The sequence below is a fragment of the Salvia splendens genome, chromosome 7 (genome assembly GCF_004379255.2).
Source record: "Salvia splendens isolate huo1 chromosome 7, SspV2, whole genome shotgun sequence".
NCBI classification, from domain to species: Eukaryota; Viridiplantae; Streptophyta; class Magnoliopsida; order Lamiales; family Lamiaceae; genus Salvia; species Salvia splendens.
The window spans coordinates 4,135,354-4,156,980 of record NC_056038.1 but is presented as its reverse complement, the minus strand read 5'-3'; the positions used below and the strand labels follow the sequence as shown (position 1 = coordinate 4,156,980).

Below are 21,627 nucleotides of genomic sequence, written 5' to 3'. Positions count from 1 at the left end.
TCGTGTGTGTGAGTGCGCACGCAGATGTTGTGAATTTATATAAGAAAACTAGGAGAAAAAGTAAATGAATAAATAAAAAGGAACACGGCAATTTTTTTATTTAGTACTTTTATAAATAAGTATGTAGATTACATAATTTTGGAAGCAGAATACAGTTAAGTTATATAGGTGATGGAGCACAATCATCAGAGGAAACTGTGGTGCTTGAAGTAGGAGCATAAGCGGGACTCCCTGCTGCTGCACCTGAACTCTGAAGCTGGATGGCAGAACGCCTAGAGCTTGTTGGCTCAAACTTGCACAGGTCAGCCAGAAAGACTCCTAAAGGTATGAAGCAAATACAAAAATATCTTATGCTGTAACTTATTCTTTTGTTTTCCTTCAAATGTGCAATATTCAAATTAGGTTTGAAGTTGGTGACTTACCTTCTGCTAGAGCCAAGTTTTGGTAGAGATCAACAATGTTTGGGCAGTTATAGTAACACTGTGGAGAGCAGAGTTGGAGGGCGAAGCGAGTCTCGAGGAGCGAGTCGGAGGAGATGCCGACAGACTTCCTCTCAAGCCCACATGCGCTCATGCACTCGTCAGTCTCTATGTATGCTGGTGGCACATTCATGGCTATGACCTCAGAAGTCTTGCACTGTAGCTCCACATCCCCACCATCCGTTTGGAGGGTTTCCAACACACATCTTTTCCCAGACGACGCTATGGCTAAAGAGCACATTCCAGATGGCAATTCCTCACACACAAGCTCCCCTACACAGAATTCAAAAATGAAAAAAGGTACAAAATGTAGCATGTAAAACAGGAAAGGAAAAGAAAGCTTTGCTCACCAGTACCAAGAGCTCCTTCAAGGATGAGAGCAAAGGCAAGGAAGGCTATCAGGCGACTCATTTTCAACAAAAGTATAAACAATCGACTTGCTAAGAGAAAAAGGTATGTGCAAGAAATAAGAGATGGATAATTTGCTGTGGTTGTGGAGAGCAAGTAGGGGGAAGATGGGGTTTATATAGAGGAAGCTTGGCGTTGACATCAAACGTCGTTGCTGGGAATAATTGGCGTTGAGTTTCTTCCATAGTATATTAGTGAAGGTCGAGGCAAGACATGGGTCGTCGTTGTAGAAAACAGTTAATGCCACTTTTTTTGTTTGATGCTCTATGCTTGTTGCTCCATGTTTGTTGCTTTGCACAGCTGGTTCAAGTAGACTGTGTAGTGAAGAATGAATTCATCGAAGTTGTTTGGTGGTATAAGTGCCGGCTGCCCATTCAAATATGCTTTGTAAGAGAGACAAGTGTATTGCCTTTTGTGGTGGCGTTGTTAACAAAACAGGCCAATAGCTTGCCCTCTGTTTTTTATGTGAGAATGAAGGGTGTGTATTTAGATAAATAAATAGGGGAAATAGCAAATAACATCCCAATGTTTAGTCATTATCACAAAAGCAACATTTTTGCATGTTATTATAGGTGTTACATTTGTAAATTTGTAAAAGTCGGACGCTTTTTACACAAGTCAATTAACTCTCCTCATATCTCGGGTAATTACAATATTAGTACAAAATATTTTTCTTTGGTTTCATGTTAGTATAAAATATTTGACATTTGTATAAAACATGAAATGAGGATGAATTTTTTTTCACCAACACGAAACAACGATTGAACTTTGGACCAACATAAAATAAAGAGTACTAAAACTATTTGTTTCAACCTTAAAAAATGATAGTGATACATTTTGTACTTTGTGCAAGGAAAAAATTGATTTAAACATGGATGACAGAATGTATTAAAATAAAAGCAAATAAAACTTTTTGTATCATTATGTAAACATTCATATTTTCCGTGGTAGCATATAACACTTTAAGTAATAATACACATAAGTGGAATTGAATTAGAATTAGTAGAATTGGAGTATATTTCAATTCCAAATCATTTGTTCGATAAAAATGATATACGAAATTGAATTTAATTTAGGAATTTATATGAAGTGTGTATTATGTGTAGTATGTGTGCTGTGTGCAATGTGCGTTTAGTGTGTGTATGTGCAATGTGTGTGTAGACTGTAGAGTGTGTGTATGTGCAATGGTATATTGTGTGCAGTGTCTGTAATTTGTGTGTATAGTGTTTGAAGCCGTCAAAATACTCAATTTTATAAATATTTGGAATTCCAATTATCTACTTTTGATATTGAAATTCAAATTAAGGAATCTGAAGAAATTGGAATTAATTCAATTCCAAATTTAAAACTTTTACTTCCTCAGTTCTCTAAAAATATAAACGCTTTCCTTTTTGGCCCCTTCCGAAAAATAGAAACTTTACTCTAGGAAATTTTTCTCTCCAATAGGGGAGAGACATTTTCCACTATCACATTTTTCTTTCTATTTTTTTTTCTTACTTTTACAATTTAGCATTAAAGCCCATGCCATTTCAAAAGTTTATATTTTTTTTAAGGTAGTATAAATTTAGAATTATAAACTCCAATTACAATTCCACAAGCACAATTTCATAATTCTGAACGGAGCCAAATAGTGTAATTGCAATTACCGCACATATTTTTGTAAACATAACAATTTGTAGTTTGGTAAACATTAGATTGAAAATTGGTTTTGCATCTTATGATATACTCGATGAAATCAAAACTAACAAGAAAAGAATCTGAGTTTTCAAGGCAATAGGAGTAAATTGAAACAAATCTTTAAATGCATCACACGAAGAAACTGAAGAAATTTAATTCCCGATAAACAGCAGAAAAAAATTCAAAAAACGCAACATATGCATTTGAGTTTTTTTTTGTTACCCTATGTTTTTCCACTTAGCCGTTGCGCAACTGGAAGTTGAGATTACAACCACAGTCAACAGCAACTAAATCCTAAAAATAACACAGTCCGTAATCATTCAATTGAGGCTGTTTCTTCCTCAATCAATCCTCGTACTCACCCTCCTCATCCTCGTACTCACCCTCCTCGTCAGCCGTCGCATCCTGGTACTGCTGATATTCCGCCACCAGATCGTTCATGTTGCTCTCTGCCTCGGTGAACTCCATCTCGTCCATCCCTTCCCCGGTGTACCAGTGCAAGAAGGCCTTCCTCCGGAACATGGCTGTGAACTGCTCGCTCACCCTCCGGAACATCTCCTGGATGGAGGTTGAGTTGCCAACAAAGGTCGAGGCCATCTTCAGCCCGGTTGGGGGGATGTCACAGACAGTTGATTTCACGTTGTTGGGGATCCACTCGACGAAGTAAGATGAGTTCTTGTTCTGCACGTTCAGCATCTGCTCATCCACCTCCTTCGTGCTCATCTTTCCCCGGAAGATGGCTGAGGCAGTCAGGTAGCGGCCGTGGCGCGGGTCAGCAGCGCACATCATGTTCTTTGAGTCCCACATCTGCTGCGTAAGCTCGGGGACTGACAGCGCTCGGTACTGCTGGGATCCACGCGAGGTGAGTGGGGCAAATCCCAACATGAAAAAGTGCAGACGCGGGAATGGGATGAGATTGACAGCAAGTTTGCGAAGATCAGAGTTGAGCTGGCCGGGAAACCTTAGACAGCATGTGACACCAGACATGGTTGCGGAGATAAGATGGTTAAGATCACCAACTGCAAAAACACGAAAACATCAATCAATAAATGCAGTCGACACAACAGTATATGATGATACATACAAAAAAATTATATATGAGCTTTTTGGACAGGAGGAGCTTACAGCTAGGTGTTGTGAGCTTAAGTGTCCTGAAGCAGATGTCATAGAGAGCCTCGTTGTCGAGAACCATGCACTCATCTGCATTCTCCACAAGCTGATGAACGGATAGTGTTGCGTTGTAAGGCTCAACAACAGTATCGGAGACTTTGGGAGATGGGAAAACGGAGAAGGTGAGCATCATCCTGTCTGGATACTCCTCCCTAATTTTTGAGATCAACAGAGTACCCATACCAGATCCTGTTCCTCCTCCCAAAGAGTGACACACTTGGAATCCTGCATCGATATATAACGCTTTTATAAGAAAAAATGATGTACGCCCCAATTCATAATTTATACTACATCAAACACAAAAGGTTTAAATTCGTTCATATAGGCATATAAACAAACAATTAGAGTTCAACATTTCAAACGATTGCAGTAAAAATATATAGGGGATCTGGAATTTGAGAAGACTGTCAAAAAGTTAGAAAGGGGATCTGGAACTTCAGATAATTGTATAAAAATTGGAAATAAGATATGTAATTCCTCACGACGGTAGAAAATGTTTTCAGAAGATTGGAGAAAATTAAAACAAATCATTAATTTAATTAAGTCCACAATTTCAAAAGTAATTAGGTCAAAAGAATACGAGATCTGCATCTGAATCGAATAACCAGAAATCTAAGGAGAAATAATTCACGATGGCTATACCTTGCAAACAATCGCAGTTCTCAGCCTCTTTCCTGACAACATCGAGAACGGAATCGATCAACTCCGCGCCCTCGGTGTAATGCCCTTTCGCCCAATTGTTCCCAGCGCCGGACTGTCCGAACACGAAATTATCGGGCCTGAAGATCTGGCCGTAGGGGCTGGAGCGGAGGCTGTCCATGGTCCCGGGCTCGAGATCCATGAGCACGGCCCGAGGTACGTATCTCCCGCAACTGGCTTCGTTGTAGTAGACATTAACCCTCTCGAGCTGCAGATCTGAGTCGCCCTGGTATCGGCCGGTGGAGTCGATGCCGTGCTCCGCGCACACCACCTCCCAAAACTTGGATCCGATCTGGTTTCCGCATTGGCCGCCCTGTATGTGGAGGATTTCACGCATCCTTTCTTTTTTGTTTAGAGAGAGAGAGGGGGGAGCGAATTTGGGATTTGAGAGAGAAAGGGAATTAAAAATGTGGTGTGTGGAGGAGGCTTGACAAGGGTTATATGAGAGAGAAATATTTGTTGGTATTTGAAATTTGAAATTCAAAAGAGGGAAAGTGGGGAATGAGCTGTATTTCCCCAATTTTTAACGGGTCAAACCAACGGCTACATTAATCATTTTTTAAAGTATTTTTTAAATGGGATAAAAATTAATGTTAGTAATAGTATAATAAATTATTTAATCAGATTCGATAAGGTAAATTATGATTGCTGCTTAAATATTTGATTTGATTGATTCTTTAAATTTAAAATGATGTCCTTGTAGTAATTATTTATATATTCAAAATAGGTCTATAAAAATAAATACTACTAGTATCTTTTTTTCAAAGTGCGGATTTCAATGCATGATTAGAAAAATACGAGTGAGATAGAAAGAAAATTAATTGAAATATTAATAGTAAAAAGATAAAATCCACCTCATTAGATAAAAAATTTATATCAAAAATAGACATTGATAAAATGAAAAAAATATATATTTTTATAGAATGTATACAATATTACTTTTTGCTAAGACAAAAAAAAAGGTCTTTCATACTATATGAGGTCCAAGGGAATATGAGTTGTTTAGGGATAAGTTTGCTCATTGATAATAGTAAGAAATCGAATGTCACAACTCACACGTATTCATGAAAGTTTACCCGAATTCAATATTCGTAAACAACATTAATTATAATTTGATAATATGAAATTATGGTGGTAAGGAGTGATATACATCCATGAAACTATAACATTTTTGCCAAAAAAAGTAGTCAAAGGTAAAAGATGGTATCTTTGATTGGGATAAAAATATTATACCCATAGGCATTGTTCGTTCGTAAGATTAAATCTCGAGATTAAGTATATACAATATCATATTTATGATATTGAATCTAACAACTTAATTCTATGTGATAATTAGTCATAGCTAACTAACTCTCTCCAATTAAAATAATTTCACAATTCAATCCTACTGGTACTCCCTCCATCCCAGCCTGAGACGTTTTCTTTTTTGGCACGTCACAACCTACGTGAGACGTTTCCTCTTTTGGTAATACTTAACTCACTCATTTTTCTCCTACTTTATCCTCTTACCTCTATAACTTTATCATATCTCCTATTTTATTATGAGTCTTACTTTATTCTCTTTTTCTCTTTCTTACTTTATTTTTTTCTCTAACTATAATATTAATAATTTAATTAACCAAACACTACTACCTAAATTCATGAGCCAAAACAAAAATGACTCAATTAGACCAGAATGGAAGGAATACTATTTTATTTAAGAAATCAAACGCAAATTATGGAACAAAGTGAATTATACTAAATAAAAATATCTAATAATATTCATATCCCTATTCGTAAGTATTGTCAACAAAATTGCAAGTATCGATGGATTACCAACTTTGATAGTTAAGCAAATGAATCATAATTGGTTGTTAAAATGTAAACTTCAACAATTCTATCGATGCCTAATCATAAATATGAATATAAATGAGCATTTCTCTTTATTTTGTGTTTTGCTTACAGCTTTCGCTAAACAAGTTAAGTCGTGCAAAACGTTACTCTTAAATTTTAATACACAACGAATTCTATGAAATAAAGAATCTGTGGTAAATGGAGCTATTACTATTTATTCTTATTATTTTCTCCACATATAATATGATACATCTCCAACAATATATGAATCATGAATTCCAATTTAGATAGGCTCTTTATACAGTCCCAGGAACCACATAAAATTAAAGAAAAAAATAATTGAAAAAAAAAAAACAGCACCAGCCTATCTCCCTGAAATAAACTACAGCTTGAAGCCATGCTTGCCGACTGGGGGACCAAGTGAACGACAAACAAAGGAAGAACGACGACTCTTGCATAGTTAATCCTAGAAGTCAAAGGAAAAAAAGCCACACTGCCAAGCTAGGCAGTGCATTAGCATGAAATATAATCACAGAGCATGGTTTGTGTTGGATATTAGTGTTTTAATTGGTCGAGTATCCAGTCATAAATCAAGTCCAAGGTAATTCTATGTTCTGCATTCGTGTTTGCTACGCAAATGGTAATTCTACGGCATAACCAAGTCCAAGGCAATCTTCAGTATTCGTGTTTGCTATGCAGATGGTAATTCTACGTCATAGCCAAGTCCAAGGTCATCTTCAGTATTCGTGTTTGCTACGCGCAAATGGTAATTCTATGTCATAACCAAGTCCAAGGTAATCTTCAGTATTCGTGTTTTCTGAGTCCTACATCATAACCAAATCTGAGGTTGTAGCGTCTAAAGGAATTAGTTGCCGGAGAGCCTAATATAATCATAACCATATTGGATTACTGAATTACCCGCATTCAAGGCAGCATTCTATGTGTCATGAATAAGTGCTATGATTCTGGCATGAGTATCACACGATGAAATAAAAAAACTAGATATGTCCAAACAACTCAGTTGCTATTGTAGATCTAAAGATTTCAAACAGGGCCAAGATGACTACGGATCAAAATAGACTGTAAGCGGGACAAGAAAGCGCCAGTAGATGCCAGTTTTAAGGAAATGTACGAAGCTGCTCATATTTAGTTCCCAGAATAATTCTCTTTTTTCAGTAATCCAATTATACAACCATATTAGATAAGAAGCTTGAATCATTTTCATCTCATTGATGAAAAGAAATGGAAGTAGGTTAAAAGATAAAGCAAAAGTAGATAAACGGTAAAATGTGGAAAATTAAGAAAGGTCAATATGGCAAAATTACAACTACAAGAAAACTATGCTATACCAGTTTCCAGAAAGAATGCTATACTAGCAGTAGCAAAATCTATTGTGTCCCATTAATTATTTGCATGTTATTCATTGAACTGAGGTAAACACAAACAACAAATAGCATTTAAACATCTTGAGCCTATCTAGACGCTTCTGTCTCAGTCATTATCATCTTTTTTCTAAATCTTTTACAATGTCATTTTGAAGTCATAGCTTATCAGATTAATTAGTCATTTTCTGGATATGATTTACTCGGATGTTAATAGTCACAATCAGGCCAAAGACTGTCTATCTATCACCCCATCTCCATATTTATTGTTTTAGTGTTCTGAATAGTCAAGAATCTGATGTCACTTGAACCAGGAAGCACCCAACAAGGGAGAGATTATGAATTTATGAGCACAAAGGAAAAAAAACCCATGTTACTCTACTAAAGTAGGAGGGGTAATTAGTTAAATCCACAAACACACGAGAAAAGATTTTATGTGAAACTAACTGAAGCCTAATGTAGAAAATTTGAATTCAACTGTTATGGGAAGATACCAGAATTGTTCAAATGTCCAGTTTGACATCCTAAAAATATTTGGATCTCGTGGCATCTACAAAAAACACAGAAGACTTGCTAGCAAACTAATTTTATTTCCATTATTATGTTGTTATAAGATAAAATTCTCCATGCAGACAAACTTTAACCCAGCAACTAAATTATACTTCACCAACCTATTTCAGTTTTTTACCCAAGAAGTGTTTAACATAATAAAGTCCTTATCTAAGAGATCATTAAAACTGCTTCATTAGACCTCTATTTACTAAACTCAAATAAAATTATGATACACTACCATTTCTATAAAAACAATGTATTCTATGTTTATGCAAATTTGGAAGCTTGTCTTCTCAAAAGCTTCCAGACCATATAGGAAGCAGGCAACCAAAGATACTATGAACCAACTCAACTTCCAAATACATCATAAAGAACACTAGAAAAAAGATCATTTTAAGAACCACTGTGGTAAATCCAACCTGAATAATATTTCTTATATGAGTTCACAGAAGATTAACGTATATTAAGAAAATTTAGGTAAAAAATCACCTATCAAGTAAACTCTGCACCAACCATGTCCTTACCCCCAATTCAAAAGCGGGCAACCATCCTGCTTAACTTTCAGCCTTTTTACTCTTCTGCTTCCCCGAAGAAAAGACAGGTTGAACTGATCTATTATAGAGAAATTCCAACCAGAGAAAACAATCAACCTCAAATACATCAACTCAAGAAGAAAGTATCATTATCAGGACAAAGAATAGTCTCATACCATATAAAAAGGTTTCAAAGAATGAATCGGGAAAAAAACTTTAATACAAAAAAAAGCAAAATTCATCAATTAATTACCCTGACTTTTATCAAAACAAGGCGGTAAGAAATATTTATCTCCTAAATAATACACTCGCTATCCCACCATAGATGACACATTTCTTTTTCGCACTTGTTTTGTGAAAAAGATAATAAATAGTTAAAGTGGAGAGAAAGTAAAGTAGGAGAGAGAATAAGGTAGAAGAAACTCTCCTCTATATTATTCTCTCTCTTACTTTACTTTATCTCCACTTTTAACTATTTATTATCATTTTCCCAAAACATGTGCGAAAAAAAATGTGTCATCTAAGGTGGGACAGAGGGAGTACTATACCTGGTTTCAAGAAAATGCAGCAATGGTAAATAATCAAGTTCAAGTCACAGATTGCCACTAATTAGATGAGTTAGTAATAGTTATTTTAATTTAGAATGTCAAATGATGATTAACACTGTGACCAGATAGAAAATATTCTGGCCATCCGAAATTCCACCGTATAGACTACCAAGTTTTATAGGTGATTTTACACTTTATAGCCAGATATGAGAGATATAGTAGAGAAATCGTCTATAGGAATAAGATAAGATTAAAGTGATTTCAAAAGTACTATATAGATAAGAACTAAATATCTATAACCTACCAATTCTCGCACACAGGTACCATTTTCAGTATTAAATGTTATGTGACTGCCCTATATAATCTGTTAACTTTACTGTAATGGTATAAGGCCAAAATAAGATAGAATATACCCTAGTTTTTGAATGTTACGTGACTGCTCTATATCATCTGTTATATCTGAGTATGTGAATAAGATGGAAGTTCTTCCCGTATGGTTCCATGTTCGAAAGAAAATTTGAAAAAGAAAACAGAACAAAGGAAAAGACTGGATATAGTAGTAAAATAAATTGTGCCAGTGCAAACACTTCACAGATGATTAATTACATACCCACAAAAGCTAGGATATGATGTCAGCAACAATAAATGCCACCTTAAAATTAATGATTATTTTGTGTTCCTACTCGCACCATCACACAGACCAACCAATTAGTCATCACTACTCACACCATCAAAGCTAGGATATGATCTGTCTGATTCAGTAACAATAAATGTGACCTTTAAATTAATGATAAGATCGTGCTCCTACTCGCGCCATTACACAGACTAACCAAATGTCATCACATAGCGTATGTGGCCCATATTTCAGTTAAGGACAAAATAAAATGCCAGAAAGGAATTTAATAGTGGATATATAGCTGTGACTAGCCAGATACTATATCACGTATCTATTTCTTCAGTTTAATGGGCTAAAACTGAAAATTCCTGAAACTCCTGCAGTGTTTTGTTTTTCAGCTAAAATTAATAGTATATCTAAAACCGGCCACCATTAAGAATATAAAAGTAAGATAATTTAGTCCTAACAATTTAGAGATATTGTCTAAACTTCCACATAGCAAATAAATGACCATCACTAGTTAGAGTGATGTCAAATGTTATGTTATTCCTGAACTCATTACTAGCTCCAATTTATCAAAAACAATTCGTATTTAGGAGGTTACTGAACAAAATGGAAAATGGAAAAAAGGAAAGCATGGTAGCGTATGTGCAACATAGATAAGTGGAAAGTAACAAATGCTAAATTTTAGAAACAAAAGGAAAATCAAATAGCTAAAGTGGACATCCAGAATAATGTCAGAAGACAATGGCAGATAACAACAGAAAGGAGCAACTCAAAAAATTTAAGCAAGAGCTCTTGCATTTGTTTCTAAAGGTTTGGCTCATTTATGAGGGAAAAAACAATTCGCCTCTCACCCTAAGGCTCTTTTTAACAACATGCCACCTAGAGTCTTTTCTGTACAGTTGCAACCCAAAACATTTCAATAGTACACTTTGCAACATACATTTTCTTTCTGATTAATATATGCATCTTGTGTTGATTATTAAGGTTATCTTTTCCTTTCAGCAATGAAAAATTGAATTTTGTTTCAGACGAAATATACTTGATTGGAATCAGATAAAAAAATAAATGTAATTGACCTGCACTGATGTGACGGTGAGACCTCTGGCACTCATCTTAGACAAGCTGCCACTACTGAACCTAATTATGTGAACTTCACGAAAACTATGATGGATAGAAATCGATTCTCTCTTATCACAAGCCTTGTAGCTTAGTGGTATCCCTTGCCTTTGGACAGGTAAGTGAGTGACCTAGGTGGCTAGGTACCAAATACGTAGGTAATATGATGCAAATTACATCAACAACAACAACCATATGGATTTGGATGAGAACAAACGACTTTGTGGCCAAGTAATAACTTACACAAAAGTAGAAATGCAAACTATAAAATTGAAACAAGAAATAAGATATAGGATATATATTCTAATAGCAACCTTGAAAGATATATCTTTTGTATTAAACAGTCAGTCTTAACAGTGGAACTAGGATACTTTAGTGATAGGCAACTCAGCAGCCAATTAGCTGAATTATTTTATAGGACAAAACTGTAATTAAAATGCTTAAAGGGCATTGATAGCTGATAAAAATACATCCAAAATGCTCAGTGACCTATTTGTTTCGATGTGAGCAGCCTTTTTAGCATTGAGATTTCAAAAGTGGGTATTGCTTTATGACCATTTTAACTAAATGGTAATTCTTCTTCTCTGGAACCTATTTTTTTGGCATTTACTAGCAATTCTATTTTCCACTATACTCATATTGTGAGTCTATGCACAGTAATATCATAAAATATAAATGGGTAATATACAAACCTATTGCAAGTTATCTTCAATTTCCAAATTAGTAGAAATATGAAAAAGAAATTTAATCCAAGACAACAGGCATCTAAAAATATACTCCAAGTTTGGACCAGATCCTAGAGGTGTTCCTTTAGATTAGGGTTGCACTTCAGCCATTAAATCAAATAGTTTTAAGTTCGAATAGAAAAAAATAAATAAAGCTTAAGTTTGCTACCATGCATGAGCAGGCAAAGCATCAAATGACATAGGGTTCCCATTCTAATACATACTGATATCAGTTTCATTAAAAGAAAAAGAGACATATAGGTCTCTAGCACATATGTTATTGTTACACCAAGTGCACTTTGCGAGAAGATAAGGAGAAAGTTTTTAACTTCAGACCAAGTTTGCTCTGGAAACCATGCTGATCAAAGAAACAAATGAAAAGGCTGTTATAGGATATGTGATCACGCCATTAGGTATTCTGATAACATCATAAGAACTAAAGTGCAATACATTTTAACAAGCATAACAGAACCATCAAAAAACTATCCATGCTTGGAAAGTAGGACTTTGAGAGTCATAATTGACAAACCTAATTGCCAAAAACCTTGAATCCTGAAACACTCCAGATTGAAAGCAGCACCATGAAATGATGAAGCTGAATATAAGAAAACTTGTCAAATTCAAAGCATATCACATACAAAAAACATAGAAATAGAAATCTGACCAGGATAAGATTTCCAACTAAAAAACTTCAACCAGGATCAAGGCTTGCTTCCATGGCCAACAGTGCCTACTTTTCTAGTTCTGCTTCCTCCTTCATGTATCTTATGGCCACCAGGAGCTCTGTGCAGCAAATATGAAAATTGATGATAAAACTACACAGCATTTAGCTACAGTATGCAGTATGCAATTTCAGATAATTATTACCTTGGCTTTTTGTTTTGCAATTTGATGCGTTTAACCATATCCATAGTCATATTCTGGTGCTCCCTTGTCTGAGAATGCATCTCCAATCCTTCCACTGTTTCACAATCAAACTCACAAATCCTGCACCATCCATTGCTAATAGGTTTCCTTTTCCTGGACTGATCAAACGAATCCAATCCACCCTGAAAGAAACCAATAGCATGTGTGACTAATGAAAATGAGTTGAAGTTAGGCAACTCCTAGCAACCAGGCAATTTTGAACTTTAACACTTACAGAGAAATGTACAGCATTTGGCATTCCATGGTACGGATAGTTGTTCCTCATGGGTGGCTCCCCGAGATGTTGGAAACTAGGCAAGTCACCTCTTGCAGACTGAGAGAATGGAGGACGAGGAAAATTCCCTGCAAGTTCTCCTGCACGGCCATGGCCAGGCAAAGGACCGGGCCCAGCAGTCTCACCCATATTGAAATGACCAGACAAATATCCTGGGCCTGGAAATTTTCCCTTCATCAAATGGCCAGGTCCTTCAGGGCCATAAACATCATCTGCACCAATTTGGTTGGGGTGCAAGTCAGGAGCCATATGCTCACCATACCTAGGATTCCCATGGTCATCAATGTCACCTCTTCGTAGGTGACCAGGCAAAGGAGGAAACCTGTCGTCACGAAATTGATTTCTAACCAAATCAGAAGAGAGATTGAAAGACCGGGATCCTTCTCCGAATCTATGTGCTTCCCTGGAATTATGGTCCACGAAAGCTGAATTGCCACGAGGGAAGCTTGAGGGGCCTCCAAATCGACGGGATGGCGAGCCAGGATAATCCCTGCCAGGACTATGATAAGGAAATGGCTGTATACGATGGCCAAATTCAGGCCCGGGACCAAACATATCCCCATGCACAGGTCCACCAGATTGATCATGTGGCACAAATCTTGAATACGGGCCTGTAGCGCTGGGATCCAACTTAGATACATGGAGTGGTTTATCAAGTAACGTTGGTGCTGCATTTGAAGATGGGGAGGATCATCTCTTAGAAGAGTAAAAAACAAACAACCTGAATATTACAAAGGAAACTGAATTTGAACATCTTTTCAATAGTTTACCTTGGTCAAATGTGCGGGTTGGCTCCTTGGACATGTGATTTGAATTTTCATCTCTAGAACCAAACATAGAGGGGTCAGGAGCTGCACCCCCATTCATTCTAATATTCAGCTCGTCGGTATGAGATTTGGTGAGGGAGCGCCATTCACCAGAACCTGGCATCTGATCGCTCGACATTGGCCTAACATGTTGGGAACCATATTGACTTTCAAAGGGAGGTTTTCCCATAGTCCCACGTGTCTCAGATAGCGATTCAAAGCTCTTAGGTAGACCACCCAGATTACCCGGCACCTTCCCTTCACTTAAGTTAACTGATTGCCCGGCATGAAGCAAAGCTCCTGGACCTTGCACCCCAACTGTTGATGAAGGCTGCCCCTGCCCTTGTGCTTGAGACCTTTCTTGGTGGAAACCATGAGAACGTGGGGGTAAAACATTCCCTTCTGCCCTGGAGATAGAGATATCTGAGACAGTTTCATTACCAAAATTTCCAGATGATATTCCAGCAGTTTTTGACAGCTTCATGACAGTTTCAGGGTCTGCTTGCTTCAGTGGAACAGGATCTAACAATGTCCGGACATCTTCTTTGCTGTTTTCATTTTCCACCCCTTCATTTGCTTGCTCCCTCAAACCCATGAGATCACCCTTCTCCTGATTGGAAACAGACTTCACTGAACCATCCTTTGCTGAATCATCAGCGTCCTGGACCAGTGTTCCATTAAATCCGGTCCCCATTTCCTCTTTCAGGGAGTCATCTTCAAATCCTTTTTCAGTCGGTTCCTTTTCAGGAGATCTAATTTCTTTAACAGTTGCATTCTGCTGAAGTTCGGCAGGCTTTGCATGATTCTGATTTTGACTGATAGATGACTGAGTTGAACCTCCATGGGCAGGTCCAGAATGACTGGAAGCACCAAAACCACCAGATGTCATATGTTGGCTTGGAGGAGGTATCCCCTGATTTGGCATCAAAGGAGTCCCAGGATAGTTTTGGGATTGTTGTGGTTGAGGGGGACCAGGTGGACGCATCTGCATCTGAGATTGAATATGTGGCTGTTGAGGGAGATGTCCATGCTGGTGCAACTGACCTTGAAATGAGGCAGCAAACTGCTGCTGTTGAGCATAATTATGAGGGGGTCCTTGTTGAACTGGCTGCATGACAGGACGATGCAGAATTGGATGGGTAGGTTGTTGTCCATGAGGTAGAAACTGCTGGTGCGGTGCATGAGGAATGCCAGCTACCTGATTTTGCAGCGGCACCGGTGCAGATGGCTGTTGCTGGGAAAATGAACTGTGAGATTGGGGTGGCTGTAAAGGTGTAGGTTGTTGTAGGGTTTGAGCATATCCTTGAACTGAATGCATAGACCCACTAGTCGGATATGGAAGCACAGCATGCTGCTGTGGAGCTCCTGTATGCATTTTCTGAGCTGTCTGCGGTTGTTGATATGAATGATGCCCACTTACGGGAGGAGGTGGTGGATGCGGAGCCTGAGGAGGGGCGGCCAGCACTGCAGGCTGGTTTGTTTGAGAAAGGAAAACAGGGTGTTGAGGATGTGACTGATAATGTTGTGCTTGGGGTTGAGTCTGAACATTTGACTGGCTTGATGGTTGCACATAGCCTTGAGTTTGAGGATGCATTTGGGGTTGTACATGGGAACCTTGAGGATGATGAATCTGCCCTTGACCTTGCTGGTGTTGAGGCACCTGTGCATGCTGTGCAGGAGGCCGCGTTCCTACTGCCTGGGGAAACTGAGGTGGCTGTGGAGGAGGTGGTGGTAGCGCCTGCTGAGCAATCTGAGTTTGAGGTCGATTAGGTTGTTGCTGTGGGTGAATCTGATAGTTTGGAGCTAAAGATTGACCAGGTGCATTAGCCTGGGCCTGCCCTTGAGATGGAAGTTGTGCCTGAGCCTGCGGCATCATTTGGAGTTGAGGCTGAGGTGGTGGTTGAGCCTGACCTTGAGCCTGCAGTTGCAGATGAGGCTGTTGAGAAGCTTGACCGACGGGGTTGATCTGTTGAGGTGGCTGAAGCTGCAGCAGGTGTGGTTGTGGCTGCACTTGGGCCTGGGATGGGGCTTGGCCTTGCGGCTGGGGTGGCACTACAGCCTGGGAGTAGACATGAGGCTGGTGTTGACCCTGCACTTGCACCACATGTTGCTGGTACTGTTGAAATTGTTGTTGCTGAGGAGGGTAATAATGTTGCTGCTGGTAAGGATCATATCCCGAGTATTGCTGATAATATTGTTGAAACTGTTGTTGATACCACTGATCTGGTGCTGGCATAGCAGCAGGAGCAGCAGTTGGGACATTTGCCTGCAGATTAGCATTTTGCCCGGGTAACTGTGTCGCAGAAACATTTTGAGGATTCTGGGTCTGAGGTGCTCCTGATTGAGCAATAGTCTGGTTCGCCACAGCAGTAACTGCCATCGGGGTTGTGACAGATCTGGTTACGCCTGATGAAGCTACAGCCTGTTGCCCATCATAACCGCCCTGACATTGAACCTTAATATCAGAATCAAATAATTATAATAAACTATTCTCAATAGGAATGTATGCGCTTATTTACTTACAGGGCAAATCTGTGCATGATCGTGCACTTGACGATGGATAATCTGGATGCCACATCTGTTGCATATAACGGGAGAATTTCCAAAGGAGCACCCAGCACAATGGGATGGGCAATCAGATAGAGTACCCTCCCATGAGCATCCACTTCGGAAGTAGAGGCAGTGTACCCTAACTTTCCCAACCTTTTCGGCTAGAGCTTTGTCAGACTCTGCTAGTGGCTGTCAATAATAAACAATGTTAGAGAATGAAGGGTAACAATATCATTCATAAAAGTCATTTCGGATATAACCTTGGAATCAGGTTCTGTCACCAGGTATCCATCATAAGGGCAGGCCTTGCTACCATTTGCAATGTGCACTAAACATGCTTTGCAGTATAGATGGGTACATTGTGCTTGAAACGCTTCATTAGGATAAACAAGCGTTCTACAAACAGGGCAAAAGTATTCCCCTGGATAGGAATGAATATCAATTATGCACTCGATATCAAAACCCATGGCAGCTCAAGCACCAAATATGCACCAAAAAGCTCTGAAAGCCTGCATTAGCAAATATAACAATTAGAAACAGCACATACTTAGGTTACCAAAATGAAATAACTGTCATCAAGTAAAATATCCGGTAGATAAGGAACTAATAAATGCCAAGAGTAGGCAATGGGCACGTGTTAAAAGAAAAGCAAGGGGCAGGTGTCAAAGGCGAAGCAGCAGGCGCGTGTTAACAGTAAATAAGTAGGCGTGTGGCAGGAGCGAAAAAAATCAGGGCGCGTGCCGACGGCGAAGAAGCAGGCGCGTGCCAAAAGTGAATCAGATGACCAATATCCGAGTACGTTAATACTGTTTCCATATCACCATACAAGGCAGCTAAAAATGCATGAATACAGAATCATAACCCAATTGTTGTCACATTTAAATCCCACAAACTATGACACCCGATGTTAAGGTTAAAGACTTATCAACCATCAAGTAAATTATGTGCCACGATAATGGCTGATTCTTTCAAGTCACCAAAAAAAAGTTACCCATTCTTCAGCGAGACAATTCACTGAAAAACACTTGAATTCTTAGCTAGGGCAGACTAAATAACATATTGTAGTTCTCTACTTTGGTGCTACCGCATCTTTCCCAAAAATTCATGCCTATATTTGTTAATCAGAGCAATCAGATCCGAATAGTTAAGGAAACATCAAGCTAAAACGATTCTTTCATAATAAGTTTACACATGCAATAACTCTAACCAAGAATCAAGATCACCTAGGATCCTCATTTGCTGATTTTCTTAATAAGTTTAACGCACGCAGGGAAGGAGCACAGATGAAATGGATTAAACGCATCGATTAAATTGGAGAATGCGGATGTTTCAGTTCAAACCCTCATTTCGAAAATTGAAAGAAACCCCAAAACTTCCGAGCTAAACACTGAATTTACTTGTGTTTTGTTACCTCAAACGGAAGTACGGTAGCAGCGGTGAAACGACGGTAGGATGCAGAAGCCGACGGCCAGTGAGAGAACGCAGGGAGTGGAGCTCAGCTAAGAATGAGCAGAGGTGTTATGCCTAGGGTTACCCTCCACAAGGCTTATATATTTTCGAGTATAAATTTTACCCCCAAAAATATTATTTCAGGTGCCCCTTGATTATAATAAATTGCAAAGGCACCTCTATTTTTTAAATCTCAGAATCAAACAATTCAATTATTTCTATCTATTTAAAAATAGTCTTATTTAGGAAAGATACGAGATTCAATTTATGAAATAGGAGATAATTTTTTAAAAAAATAACAAAATAAGTGAGTGAAATTTTATAAATAAAAATGAAACTAATTTTGATAAACGTAACAAAATTAAAACTTGAATCATTTTTTTAAGAATAAATTTATACTCCCTATGCATGTGGTCAAGGGCGGACACATAAATAAATAACAATAAGGGCTGAAATTTCTAAATTTTATTTTAAAGTATATTTTTGGGTATATTAGAATATTTATCGGGACTTTTACATAATATTTTGTGATAAACTTGGATAAATTTAAAAAATTTACCAAAGAAAATAGATTAGAAAATAAATTTATTAATGGCTTTAGCCCCACCCTTATTATACATGTGTCCGCCCATGCCTGTGGTAATTTTGTATGATATAAATTCAATAACTTTATACAATCATAAAAGATTGTCACGGTAAATAGTTGGTGAATTATATATCTCTTAAAGTATATTTTGATATTTTTCATTCAATCCATCAACTGAAGAATGTGAGAATGTTGTCGAAGAGAGACGTAGAATTGGACGAAAGAGATGGATTCTTTTGTCTATATGATGGTCGATGATGATTTGGCAGAATTTGATGATCATATTAATAGCAATTTATGATGAGATTTTTTCAATTTAATCATGCATGTTGGTGATTTGGCAGTGTTTCGGTTTTTTTGGTGTGCTTGTGACAATAGTGACTATATATATTTGTGTTGCACTTATGATCGCAGTGATTCGACCTATATATTTTGTTTGTATCAGTAGTGATTCTACCTCTATGATCGACGACCATTTTGGTAAAACTATGATTATTTGGATGACAGACAAACTAAACTTACGACAACACTTATCTGCATGTATAAGCATCGTGTTTGTAAAAATATACTTTCTCGGTCCTACTTTTAGTGAAAGACACTTAATTAGAGAAGGACATCCAAAAGAGAAAAAAAATTGTCACTTAAAGTATGATAGAGAAACTATATGACTGTTAGTGATTTGTCACTAATCCCATTTGTTGTTTATTAGGCTTTGTTTATGTACTTGATTTATTATATGACTAACATTTACATGTATGTGTTTTCATCGCTGAGCTCATAATTTGCCACTTGTTATCAACATATTTATTCCGTCTCATTTTAGTCGAGACACTTTATTTCATCAGAACAATTAAAAAATGAATATTTAAATATTAAGTAGAATAATAAAATATAAATGATATTATAGTAATAGAGAAGGAAGAGTACATATGAAAAATAATAAAGTTTTTGCTATGAAAAAAAATGACTCAACCACATTGATATAGTCCAAAATGGATTATAACTCAATTAACGTTGGCAGCAGTGGCGGATCCAGGGGGCAGGAGGGGTCGGTCGCCCCTCCATGCGACTAATTTTCCCTTATCTCGGATGTATATTTTCCATATCCGCTCCCTCCGCTGTCTCCGACGTCGCCCCGTTGACCGAAAAAAAACCATTATCTCCCAAGCTCAATTGAAATAAAATTTTAAAACTCAACTCAAGCCCAAATAAAAAAAGAACTAAAAGCCCAATCGTATCTACCTTTTCAATAAAATTAAACTCTAATAAATAAAAAATAATAATGAATAAACTTCAGCCCGAATGAAATCCCCAAATTCCATACGCGCTGGTTCAGGGAGTGACGAGTCTGCTCCCAGCGAAGCTCTGATTGACTCCGTATTTGCTAAGTTTAAGTTATTTTTGTCAAGATTGAGAGGCTAAGGATACGATGGAGCATCAAACATGCAAGGTGAATGCAATGGATTGGAAGCACTAATTTTAAAGGAAAATTCATCAGCTTGGTGTGTCCATTGTTTTGCCCACCAACTTCAATTGGTATGTGTGGCCGTGTGCAAGACAAATTAATATGTTTGTGATTTTTTCAGTTATCTTATCTCGATTGTCACAACATGTGGTTCTTCTTGCAAAAGGGCTGATATGATTCGACAAATTGAGCACGATAGACTAGTTGAAATGATAGAGAATGGGGAAATCGGTACTGGCAGTGGCCAAAATCAAGAAACTTCTTCGAAGAGACCAGGTGATACTCGATGGGGATCTCATCATGTCACCGTGGTTTGTCTTGCAAATATGAGGCAGTCAGTAACCGAAGTACTTGAAAACGTACTTGTTGATGGAGAATAATATGAAACAAGGGGCAAAGCTGTAGGTCTCGTACAGAAAATGGAGACTTTTGAATTTGTATTCATCCTTATGTTGATGAAACATTTGTTGGGGGTTATTCAACCATTGTCTTGTGCCTTGCAACAAATAGATCAAGATATTTTAAATGTGATTTTCTTGATAGAGAATGTGAAAGAAAGCTTGAGATCATTTCGATAATTTGGATGGGATACTTTCTTGCAAGAAGTGAATGATTTTTGTGGGGCAAATGACATTTCAATAACAAACATGGATGATGATGCTCCAAAGCGGATTAGTAAGAGGAATGGTTCAAACATCAAGAACTACCATCATTACCGTGTTGAAACATTTTGTCAGGTAATTTGAAATTTAATATCTTATTCATTTACTAAATTAGAATCATATTGATATTTAATCTTTCTTGTGTGTCAATTAGGTCGTCGACTTACTTACACAAGAGATGGAAAATCGTTTCTCTGAGGCATCCACAGCCTTGCTAAGTTGTATGGCATGCCTCGATCCAAAAAATGATTTCGCTGCTTTTAATGTTCATAATCTTGTTCATCTTGCTACTCTTTACCCAAAGGACTTCACATCGATTCAACATACTGAATTGTTTAAACAACTTGAAACTTTTGTTGATGTTGTGAGAAGAGATGCACGATTGAATGGTATTGAAGATTTGGCTAGCCTATCTCAGAAGATTGTTGAAACCAAGAAAGATAAAGTTTTTTCCGTTACTTGTAGCGACTGCATCTGTTGAAAGAGTATTTTCAGCAATGAAATTTGTCAAGACTGACTTGCAGAATAGGATGGGAGATGAGTGGTTGAATGACAGTTTGGTAGTACACAATGAATGATCCATCTTTGCTAGTGTTTCTAATGAAAGAATCTTGAAACGTTTTCAAGATATGGATACCCGTAGAAATCAGTTGTCTCGGTTAACAGATACTAGAGCTACTTGAATTGTAATAGACTTTCATTTTGCTAAAAAAACATATTGAAGTATTATATTTAATATTTTATTATTTATTATTTTATTCCGCCCCCTCCGTTTTTTAATCCTGGATCCGCCACTGGTTGGCAGGAGGGAGTATTTGCTTATCATTATTTTCCATTTATTTTTACCACCATTTATGTTTGTTCTCGTGCTAGATTAAAGAAAAGAAAAAAATGTTAAGGCATGGAAAAGAGAGGAACAAGCAGGTAAAGAACAATAAATTAAACACCCTCTTTTTAATTCGAACAAATACAAATATCATTATTAAATTTAAATTTGTGGTAAAACTAAATGAAATTTAAAATCCTCATTAATTAAAAATAGGTCATTAACATTAAAACATTTGCCATCAAATTACCCCAAACAACTTTCTTTAAGTTTCATGCAGAAAAGAAAGACGATGGCACAAAAGAGTATATTGTAGGAGTATTTAGGAAAGAGAAAAC

General features: G+C 37.5%; 3 protein-coding genes across 6 annotated transcripts; all 3 read right to left on the bottom strand.

The window, feature by feature from the left end:
* Positions 1 to 160: 160 nt before the first annotated feature.
* On the bottom strand, positions 161 to 890 carry LOC121741716. The gene is made up of 3 exons (XM_042134598.1): positions 830 to 890; positions 423 to 752; positions 161 to 318 (listed from the first exon to the last, which is right to left on the bottom strand). Exons 1-3 carry the CDS (start codon positions 888 to 890, stop codon positions 161 to 163), a joined length of 549 nt encoding a protein of 182 aa, XP_041990532.1.
* A 1,817-nt stretch (positions 891 to 2,707) lies between these two features.
* On the bottom strand, positions 2,708 to 4,858 carry LOC121811184 (tubulin beta-2 chain). Its single transcript, XM_042211987.1, has 3 exons — positions 4,377 to 4,858; positions 3,690 to 3,959; positions 2,708 to 3,583 (listed from the first exon to the last, which is right to left on the bottom strand). Exons 1-3 carry the CDS (start codon positions 4,768 to 4,770, stop codon positions 2,910 to 2,912), a joined length of 1,338 nt encoding a protein of 445 aa, XP_042067921.1. The 5' UTR covers positions 4,771 to 4,858; the 3' UTR covers positions 2,708 to 2,909.
* Positions 4,859 to 6,456: 1,598 nt separating this feature from the next.
* LOC121741708 (mediator of RNA polymerase II transcription subunit 12-like) lies at positions 6,457 to 17,827 on the bottom strand. 4 transcript variants are annotated; one of them, XR_006037915.1, is made up of 9 exons: positions 17,713 to 17,827; positions 16,562 to 16,810; positions 16,275 to 16,490; positions 13,716 to 16,194; positions 12,886 to 13,613; positions 12,612 to 12,793; positions 12,409 to 12,527; positions 12,274 to 12,339; positions 6,457 to 8,812 (listed from the first exon to the last, which is right to left on the bottom strand). XR_006037915.1 is itself a non-coding variant. In XM_042134591.1 (8 exons), the coding sequence occupies exons 2-7, from the start codon at positions 16,766 to 16,768 to the stop codon at positions 12,446 to 12,448; spliced, it is 3,894 nt and encodes a 1,297-aa protein (XP_041990525.1). In that variant the 5' UTR covers positions 16,769 to 16,810; positions 17,713 to 17,827; the 3' UTR covers positions 10,348 to 12,339; positions 12,409 to 12,445. The 4 variants fall into 4 exon arrangements, 2 of the variants coding, with proteins under 2 accessions (XP_041990525.1, XP_041990527.1); XR_006037916.1 differs by having other exon boundaries at positions 12,274 to 12,296; XM_042134591.1 differs by lacking the exon at positions 6,457 to 8,812 and having other exon boundaries at positions 10,348 to 12,339.
* Between the last annotated feature and the right edge of the window lie 3,800 nt (positions 17,828 to 21,627).

What these genes read in the sequence shown, in the direction of transcription:
- LOC121741716 (XM_042134598.1), bottom strand. Translation starts at nt 890, where the DNA reads ATGAGTCGCCTGATAGCCTTCCTTGCCTTTGCTCTCATCCTTGAAGGA. An exon ending in TGAAGGAGCTCTTGGTACTG is followed by an intron (nt 753 to 829) that starts GTGAGCAAAGCT and finishes AATTCTGTGTAG; the next exon opens with GGGAGCTTGTGTGTGAGGAA. An exon ending in AAACTTGGCTCTAGCAGAAG is followed by an intron (nt 319 to 422) that starts GTAAGTCACCAA and finishes TCATACCTTTAG; the next exon opens with GAGTCTTTCTGGCTGACCTG.
- LOC121811184 (XM_042211987.1), bottom strand. Translation starts at nt 4,770, where the DNA reads ATGCGTGAAATCCTCCACATACAGGGCGGCCAATGCGGAAACCAGATC. An exon ending in GAACTGCGATTGTTTGCAAG is followed by an intron (nt 3,960 to 4,376) that starts GTATAGCCATCG and finishes ATATCGATGCAG; the next exon opens with GATTCCAAGTGTGTCACTCT. An exon ending in TAAGCTCACAACACCTAGCT is followed by an intron (nt 3,584 to 3,689) that starts GTAAGCTCCTCC and finishes GTGTTTTTGCAG; the next exon opens with TTGGTGATCTTAACCATCTT.
- LOC121741708 (XM_042134591.1), bottom strand. Translation starts at nt 16,768, where the DNA reads ATGGGTTTTGATATCGAGTGCATAATTGATATTCATTCCTATCCAGGG. An exon ending in ATCATGCACAGATTTGCCCT is followed by an intron (nt 16,195 to 16,274) that starts GTAAGTAAATAA and finishes GTTCAATGTCAG; the next exon opens with GGCGGTTATGATGGGCAACA. An exon ending in AACCCGCACATTTGACCAAG is followed by an intron (nt 13,614 to 13,715) that starts GTAAACTATTGA and finishes CTTCAAATGCAG; the next exon opens with CACCAACGTTACTTGATAAA.